Below are 9,924 nucleotides of genomic sequence, written 5' to 3' on the forward strand. Positions count from 1 at the left end.
CCATTGTGGAATGACAAGTTCAAGAGTCACGTTTATTTATTTATTATTTTTCCTGAGAGATGATGTCTTGAGAGCCTTCAAAGTAATTTCAACAGAAATCTAAGATTTTACAGTCTCTAAGTGCATATGTCTTCTTTTTTGTCCATTTGGCCACAATATTTACAATATTAAAAAACACAACACACTAGCATAAAAATCCCAGATGCACTAAATGGTTTCCATCAATTTTCTTAACCGCTTATCCAGATCCATGTTTTGGCCATCACTGGGTGAGAGATGGGGTACATTGTGGACAGGTCTCCCATCTATGTTGTGAGTGGCTTCACCTGAATTTATTTATAATACAACAAAATAAAATACTCTTTTTTTCTTTTTAAAATATTTTATTTTTTATTGTCTCCAAATGTTTTAAATATACACAGGTATCAGACAACAAGAGAAAAAAAAAAAATGGGAGAACTGATGGAAATAGCAGATCTATAAATAGCCCTACATGTTCTGATATAAGTCGGGCATTGATATTCGGACTGATTATTAAAACAACACAAGAAATTACAAACAGTTACAACAATCAGACAACTTTTAGGGTCTAAGGTTTTGCAGACTGCGAGAGTAAGGAGAACTGAAACGTCTCTGGCATTCAGAGCAATAAAGTATGAATAATATATTCCTTTGTTTCCCAATACAACCATTCATCAAATACAATGATAAAATAATTTATCAAAAATATTGTTTTTCATTAATTCTCTACTATCAATCGACTTAACCTAAATTTGGGCCAAAGTTACACAGGACAACGCTGAATATGGAAATGTAGAAAAATAGTGATGACATATACGACCCACTAAAAGGTAAAGAGTCCTCCGTATTTACATACAGATCATTAAATGTCCTGAAGCCTGGAAGCTTAAATACTTACAGTATTTTTCATCGCTTTGATTTACAGATTCATATTTTGGTTTAATTTCAAAGAGTCAAACTCTCCAAAAAAAAGAAAAAAATTTTATATTTGAACAATAGATTCCACAATGATGAATATGAGCATCATTACAGTACTTTATATTTAAGTAGCTCCAGTTAACACTTAAATGTGTTGAGCACAGGTGGATCTTAAAGGATAAGGCAGGTGATATCCCATCCATTTAATAATTCAACAAATCCCCCAAAAAGATCAAAACCAAAAGACACATTACTTTTAAACTCCTCCAGAGCATGGCTGCCAGCTCATAAACTTAAGCCAGTGGGTTTTGCAGTTTTTAGCAAGTAATTATTCATAAATAATTAATACTTGTGGTTTTGTCTGTATCAGCATGACTGCATACGTGAGCTGTTGTTCTCATGGTAATGAAACGTCACAGCTGAGGGGTGTAGTACAAACAAATTTCCCCATAGCCAGGCTTTCTTTGCCTCTGCTGGCTCAACAAAACCTAAAACCACAATTGGAGATAACAGATATGACAACAGTGGTTCTTATCGTTCTCTGTTAGGCGAGGTTTTCTGAGTGCTAACAAAGAGGGCATTTCACAGGTCACGTGACTCTTCTTCTTCTGCACAAAAGGTTCCCTATGTCTGTTGCCTAGTCGATCAGAGATGTTATCAGATGATAAATTGGTGATGCATGAAGATAACATAAATGACAAGAGATTAATGCTGCAGAAAATGATTAATCTTGGGATTTATCCCAGAGCCATAAAATAAACATTTTAATTCAAGTTAATTATTTTAGTGCTGAGTGAGCCCTCTGAAACTTTCAGCTGCTCGACACGGCACTTTAAACCATTAATATGACTTTGTAGTACACCCCTCTGGCTGGATACACACCGCACTGTCAATCGATTCATTACCGATTCTAGTCTTTTGATGGGATTTAACGATAATGGAAACACATAATACCATAGGACTTATCCTTTAAAACGCCCTTAATCATGCAGAAACAGAGCCTTCCCTTGTGTCAAAACAAGCAGCATGTTCACCATATCAACAGGACATGGCAGTTTGCACACAACAGTTAGGCAAGACCTAAGATCTTAAAGAGGAGAGGCACAAAGCACGCACAACTAAAACCCACAACACTGTAGACGATGTAACGATACGGCAGCTCCACTTTCATTTGCTGTCTCGCCCGTCTTACATCGTCCATGGGCAGCCCAAATAGTCGGCATAAGAAAGGAATAGTCACTGCTTTCATAATCATCCTCGTGACGAGGAGTACGGCGACTCCGATGAAGAAGCGTAGCATGGAGCGCAACACCAAGCTAACGCTGAGTGATGGCAATGTTAGAGGAAACGATGACAGTGGAGGATCCAGCTGGAGGCCCAGCTGATAGTTCACGTGGGAAGCTAAAGCAGCTCCTGCCCCAGTGCCCAGAGCTTGAGCTGTATCGCCCCGAGAGGTGCTCCACGAATCCAGAGAGAAAGCCACAAGTCCGAAGCCCACATGTGATATGACAATCATAAGTGGAGCGTAGCTGCCCATCATGTAGTAGTTGTCAATCTTCCCCAGAATTGGTTGGAAGAAGGCGAGAATAAGGAGGGTGTACAGGAAGCCAGTGATTACCTCCTGAAACACAGGGACATAAATCATTGTAAAGCAGCAAGACAGTTTCGGTAGCATTTAAGGAAAGACAGAGTGCTGACAAAGCATATTTAGGGCTGATGATATATGTTTAATAACAATTAAACTTTTTTTTTTTTTTTTAAAGTAACAGTAGTACACACATCCAATAAACAACCAAATAAAAAATGCTTTGCTGCTACCTGTCCTGTAGGAGGTGCTACAATTACACTTTCCTCCATGAAACATGTCCTTTAAGTTGCAGATTACTCCACAGTCATAAAAAAGTCCAGTTAGGATCAGGTGAGGTGCTGACAGATGAGCAGGTGTTACCATTGGAGGAAGCAGTATCTCCATAGGGCTGCTACCAGGTCACAGGTTTGCAGGTCACAGTATCTAATCTAATCTCAGCGCTTTAATTTGTTTATTGGCTCTGTTAACATCATGTTCCATGAATTATAAATGTTAACTTCATACTTATGTTATAAATCTGTTAATGGGCTTAGCATTGTGTTTTAGTGACAATGCAGAAATGCTAAAATACTGCATCTTCAAATTATATTTAAATAAATCCAGGAAAAAGTAATAACAATTATTACTAAACCCTTCTCAGGATTATTTCTTTTTCCAAATTCCCAAGGTTTCCCTAATTACAATAAATTTTACCTTTTCCCTAAAAAGCCAGCCTGAAAGACCATTAACCAAAGGCCAAGAGATGTTTTTTATCAGAGGTTTCCAAAACCCAGCAGTATGGTACGCAGATTAAAAAGAAAAAAAGAAAAAAGAAAAAAAAGCACTTACTTCCTCTAACTGCTACACGCAACAGGAAATGTATTAAGTAATCAGAAAAAAATGAATTTGATACTAACAATTGGAAAAATAATGTTTTGTTTTCAACTAAAAGTCATCTGACAGCTCCTCTCACTGCAACAGTTGGACCGAAAGTAATTTTAAGTATGCATGCAAGTGATATCTGAGATATGCACGCCACTCGCAGCAGGTATCGTGACAGTGGAAGTTCTCAGAAATGCATTTTGCCTTACCAAAGTTTCATATTGAGGCTACACTAAGACTATAGTATAAGAAGGCAAATGCCTGCAGGCTATAATGGAAGTAAAAGATGCTGAATGAGGATCACCACTGAGAACATTTAATTTCAGGTTAAAAACTGCAGCTGCTTACCAGAACGGAGTGCATCCCCATGTAGACTCGGCTTACACAGACCAGGACACTCCAGCTGAGAGCCACACAGAAGCCCAAGAGGAAAGGATACTATAAGAGAAAACAGAGAATGCATTAAAAAAAGCTGAGAAGATGTCTTAATTGGAACAAAGCCAAGCTACCCAGGATGTTCACCATCAGTGGAAATCACAGCTTTAAAAACTGCTGTGATCAGCAACCTAAAGCATATTGTATTTGAAACTGATGCAAGGGTCACTGAAAACGTGTTGTGAAAACAACTCTGAGTCTCCATTAGTCTGCCCTTTGTCACAGTAGTGCATCAAAAGCTGAATGCTAACATCAGCATGCTCACAATTGCAGCAATGTTGAGACATCTGTTTACCATGATTAGCACCTTACTCAGCGTTTCCTGAGTAACATGACACGACTATCAGCTGAGAATGGCATCACTTGTGTAAACTAAATGTAAACTAAACTATTGGTAGAGTAAACTACGACCTGATTTTATCTGTGTGCGAAAATTCGAGTTAAGCTTGATCAATATTTATCGTGGGTGGACGTGAAAGAGTTACAGATTTCCTGGAAAAAGTTGTTGAGATATTTAATTCAGAACCACAAATGTCAGCTTCACCGTGGTGCAAGACGAAAAAAAAAATTAGCTGCTTCATCCTCTGAACCAATCAGTTGGACTGACTGAAAAACCAACAATCAATTCTAGCAAATATTGGCCTTGGAGATGGCTCTCAGCCTATCAGCAAATAAGAAGCCATTTACCAATGGCAGTGGCCAATGATTATCTCTTGTTCCATATTAGCTTTGGCTAAAGATTTAAAAATAGTGCAAAGAAAAGCTGGAAGTCTTTACACCAGCTGGGTTATTTTCATAAAACCTCTGGCACAAAACGGATAATAAATAACACCAAAAAACAAAAATTAAAACCAAATAGCCGCACTGGCTATCAGCCAAATTGTCATCTATATATTTAGATAACCCTCCCGCCATACTATGACAGCTTTTATGGCGTATATCTTATCTTTTGAAACCTTTTGTAACCTTCTTCTCTGAAATTTTTCACCTCTTCCTCTGAAGTCCTGACACTGCAGCAACTTAACACGGAAGAAGGTTCATGCAGTTCAGAGAGCTACATTCATTCAGTTCAAGGCCTGGTTGCAGGTGTACCATCAACACACACTTAATCAGGTACTGAGCGCTTCCTCCCTGGTGCTGACCTTCCTTTCTCTCTCTTTCCATTCTTTTTATCTCTCGGCACAAACCCCCCTTTTATATCCTCTCCCTCTCTGTTCCTTACTTTTGTCTCTGCCATTGCTCAAAGAAACGACACAGGCCAAATTCTTAGGCAGCTCCTGTTTTTGTCTCTGCTGTGTCCACAAAATAGAAATAACAGTTTAAGAAGAGACATAATGGACCCCTGTTATGTTTGCTTCGTGTACTTAGGCTTGTTTTACTGTACCACTGTGAAGGAAAACATAGTGAGGCAAATGAAAGACAGGTGTGAAAAAATGAGGTCTTTCAAATCAAAAAAAAGATTAGGTAAGCATTAACTGTAGTTTTATGATGAATTCACTACTCAAAGTTGCATTTAAGAGTTGTTGCCACCTCTATTTTGGGACAGAGTCCATTTCTTTTTTTGGTCATTTATTGATTAAAAGTTCTCATCACTCAATATAACCCATTCACAGCTTTAGACACATGTTTATCTGTATTCATTGATGCGTTTTAAGTTCAAACCATTTTAACTGACTATGCAGGCAGTGGATCCCTTTTGTTTGGAGCATGAAGGCTGGAAAAAAAATGTTTTGTGTTCTTCGATCTGGTCGAACTGGACTTCCCCGCCCACTTTCCTAGAAAACCGACTCAATCACAGGATACCTTTGACACTTTCTCCTCCCAAAGCGCATTCATTGCTTCCTGCACTTGCTCTGATATTGTGATATTGTTCATTTAAATAAAAACAAAACACAGCTTGGTTCTTTCTCCTTATGTGAACCTCTGTAATCCAGCTGTCAGTCCACTTCTTTAATGTCTTGTTAGGGGCACAAATCAAAGCATAAGCTTGATATATTACAGCTTTTGTTACGATTTGATCTAAGCTGTGCTGTTCTTCATTAAAGACTGGTCACTGAAGACTAACTGGGATTTAAATGGCAGTCCTTCAGTCGGATTGGCCGGCTCTTTGACACCGAGGGGCCCTGCACAAAATAGTGTATGCTGGGCTTTCTGTTGGTTTGCGCTTTTCAATGTCAAGTTTACATGAAAAGAAAAAACTAAACAAAAAAGAAAACATTTGGACCCCATCTGGGAACTTGGCACCTCTGCCCACCTGTGCCGTGAATTATCAAAGTGTCCTCATATCCTGTGTTAAAGCTAGACCTTTGAAATCTAAGGCAACATGAAGAAGAAAAGCATTTACAATGGTGTTCAAAGAGCATGCCTTGACCTGGAATTCCACATTTACAAATCATTTCTGAAGATAGCATGTTTCACTGAGTAGCATAAAAATTGGAAAAGCTTTGTATTGAGATCGCAGTAAAAGTAAAGCAAGCTAGTATTTGACAGATGCTCTGAAAATATTCCAAAATGAGCATCTGCAACCTTTAGAAATCATTTTTATGGCTGAAATATTACAAAATAAAAAAGTTCACCAAGTGTCACCCTGACACAAAAAGAACTGAAACTGCTAAAAGGCATGCTTACGCAGCATTTCTCTTGCATATCCCGCATATTTTATATTTGAGCAACCAAAAATAAAAATGTTGCCTTTGCAAAGTAGAATCATTAAGAGTGCAATTTACAACAAGGTTTCATAAGTGGCCTGTACTGGATTAAAATTCATTTTTGTTTATCAAATGTCCAAATAAAATAACAGGAAAATATATTAACTTTTTTTTTTAAGTCAACACAGACTCATGTCCTTGAATATATGCAGATTAAACAAGCAGTCACCTGTGTGCAGTCATATCACAAAAGTCTATTCTAAGCCAAAAAGTTCTGCTATACAGCTGAAAGTAACATCTAGTGCACCTGCAAATGCAAACATCCTTTTGTACAGTCCTCCAAAATCCCAACTGCACAGTGATCAGTGTTGATGACCCTGTGCTTCAGAGTTCACCGGGAATGTGAGAAGTGTGAAAAAAGCATCAAAGAAAACAAAAATACAGTATAAAACATACAGGCAGTGGCTGCAGTGGACATTTTTTTAAATTGTTTTTAACATTTAGTTTCACTTCAGCTCTTTGTATGTTATAGCTTCAATCTTCTCCACGGCTGGCTAGTGGACTGACAACAACACAAACATGAGTAGCCCTAAGACCGGTTGCACCACATATTTTTTTACACTGCCCAATCTGACAAGAAACACTCTTCAGCAGAGAGACAGGCAGTCCAAAAAACTGCCAACTGACTATTTACAGGCTGCCATAGCTGAACAATAATTTCCCCCTTAACAGAATACAGACTTATGTGTTGGTCTTAAATGATAAATTCTGATAAGCTATAGAAATCTCTCTTACTATTTCAGTTTTCTGAAAGATGATTATAATTTTAAAGGATGATCCACTTTGCAGGACCAGCAGATGTATCAAATAGCACTTTGTAGTAAAAACATAAAGCAACACTGGGGATTCAAACTCCAGGGGTGTAACAGTGTGCATACAAAGCATATGCATCCTGTTCAGGCCTGTTCCTGTCCAGAGGAAAGCCATTGTGTGGATTGTGCCTTGAACACTCTGCTATGAAACTGGGACAAGTGGGATCTCTGTTTTTCCACAGACAGTCGGAGAGTACTGGAGTCTCTCTACAACTTTAACTACAGTAATCATAGTTTTATTTGGATTGATCATGCTGACCACCATGCACAATGAAACATTCAACTCCCTAATTGTCCATTCTGGGACAGAAAATACCCCCGCTGGAGACAAAGATCTTTGGGGTTGTGTCCACTGTCAAACTCTAACAAATCAAACAAAAAGTTTTTTGGGTTTTTTTTTTTTTTTTTTAATTGCATATCTTATAATAGTAAAATATCAAACTGCTGCTACAGACAAACTGAGCCAGTGAAGCTCTGATCTAGTCGCCTAGAGGTCAGTGGGGAAAAACTTCTACTGGACACTGTAATTTAGTTGGTTTTTTTTTTTTCTTCTGGGGTCTGTCTAGCTATATATTTATTAGTCAAGCTTCTCGGATGAGAGGTGAAACGTCTTCAAGCAACTTAAAGAAGTCCAGACGCTTTTCTTTGCAAGCTCCTTTGACTACGATGACCTGGATGACTAGAACCTTCACAGACATATATATTTATTACACTTTTTTAATCCGATTAAAGCACCTGGACTGTGTACATATGCTCACCTGCCACCGTCCGTAGGTCAGCATGAAGAGACAGAAAGGCAGGGCCGTGCCCGTCATGGCGTGCGTGGATGGCATGCTGTACTCGGAATTGTAGAAGACCTCCACCTTTACCACAGGAGGAGAGGCCGGTCGGGACCAGCGGATCATGTCCTTGGTGGACTGTCCCACGAACAGGTTCCAGGCCCAGACCACGATGAGTCTCCGGCTGACCAGGGCGTCGATGTTCCATAAGACGAAGGGGAAGAAGATGATGAAGAACATCTCGTTGCCCAGCTCAGTGCCAAACGTGAACAGGTAGAACAGAAACTTGTTGTGGATCAGGAACTCCTGACCGGTATCTCCGGTCAGTGAGTTCCTCCGGAGGGGTTTTGCTATGGTGGTTTCTGAGTCTGCTGCTGCTGATGAGCTATCGGGCCCGGTGGTGTCGTCTCCCAGCATCCCGTTAACTTGCGGCGTGGGACCATCTCCGGCTGCTCCATTTCCAACACCTGCATCTGAGCTCTTTGCACCTTGCTGGACCCGCTTCCTCAGCCCCGGACGGTCCGGCTCAGACACCCCGCTGTCCGGTGCTTTCGGTGCATCCGGAAATGTTCCTTCAACGCCGCAGAAATGTTGAAACCTTGCTACAAGTTCTGGGTCCTGTAGATAATTACATATCTGCACAAACGTCTTTACAAAGTTCGCCATATTTTAAAATAATTTATATCAGTTAGCAAACAGGAGTTAACTCTATTTAGTCATAAAAAGCGAAGTTCATTATCCAGGAAGCTAGACAGAAGTGCAGCTCGGCGGCCGTTGCATTCCTCTCAAACAAAATACCACAAACCGAGCTAGCAGAGCGGCTAGGAACGCCTCTATCTGCTACCTGCAACCAAAGCACCGACCTTGAATGACAGCATGGAAACTCTGGCCCCGAGCATACAAAATCCGTGACAGTTAACCATTACTTTGCAGGGTATGTAACGCGAACTCATACAAACAACAACTAACTGCGTCAGGCCGTTATTCCTCGTTTTGCTAGGATTCTTCATCGTCTGATTTAATGTTGTCAGGCCAATGCACATGTTCAGCTAGCACCCCCTGCTGAACATGTTGCACATTACACATGATCCACATGACTGCAAGACGATGATGATGTGAGGCATCCCGTCTGATGATGACTGATTAAAGAGATACATTAAGACACTTCCTCTGTAGTTTGGTTAGGTTAGATCACACTACTACATGTTGTTTTTTGCGTTCTTTGCATAGCACTAGCTTATATCAAATATTTATTGACACACACCTGTCAGAGATTCATTGTAGGTATGAATAGATTTGAATAGCTTAAGAAATTGATACACAAAAAAGAAACATTCATTTATTGAAATATGTGCAAATACTGTGTATGAGGCAAAAATAGAGTTCTAATGAGCTCTAAAATAATTTTTTGGTATGACCACATTTATTCATCAACACAGCCTGAACTCTTGCAAGTTTTAAGTTGTCTTCGGGAATAGTTCTCCAGGCTTCTTGAGGAACTATTAAAGCTCTTCTTTGGATGTTGACTGCCTTTTGTTTTGTTGTCTGTCAAGATGATCCCACACTGCTTTAATAAGTTGAGGTTCAGGCTTTGGGAAGGCCAATCCATGACTGATGGTGATCCATTAAATGTTTTTTCTCTCCAGCTATGTCATTATTGTACTGTCAGTGTTTTGGGGTTCATTGTCATGTTGAAAAAGGCTCTGGCCAGTCAGGTGCTGTCCACATAGTATTGGGATTTGGATCATAATATGAAATTATTTTTCTGCATTCATAATTCCATTAATGTTGATAAAATCTCC

The 9,924-nt window shown here is 39.5% G+C and overlaps 1 protein-coding gene across 1 annotated transcript; it reads right to left on the minus strand.

Annotated features, from left to right (window-relative positions):
* Window positions 1–76: 76 nt before the first annotated feature.
* LOC146652113 (sphingosine-1-phosphate phosphatase 1-like) lies at window positions 77–9,124 on the minus strand. The gene is made up of 3 exons (XM_085382532.1): window positions 8,102–9,124; window positions 3,737–3,826; window positions 77–2,560 (listed from the first exon to the last, which is right to left on the minus strand). The coding sequence occupies exons 1-3, from the start codon at window positions 8,786–8,788 to the stop codon at window positions 2,009–2,011; spliced, it is 1,329 nt and encodes a 442-aa protein (XP_085238658.1). The 5' UTR covers window positions 8,789–9,124; the 3' UTR covers window positions 77–2,008.
* Between the last annotated feature and the right edge of the window lie 800 nt (window positions 9,125–9,924).

This window comes from Rhamphochromis longiceps, linkage group LG15 (genome assembly GCF_057381845.1).
Source record: "Rhamphochromis longiceps isolate RC_006_pf linkage group LG15, R_longiceps_female_GT1.1, whole genome shotgun sequence".
NCBI classification, from domain to species: domain Eukaryota; kingdom Metazoa; phylum Chordata; class Actinopteri; order Cichliformes; family Cichlidae; genus Rhamphochromis; species Rhamphochromis longiceps.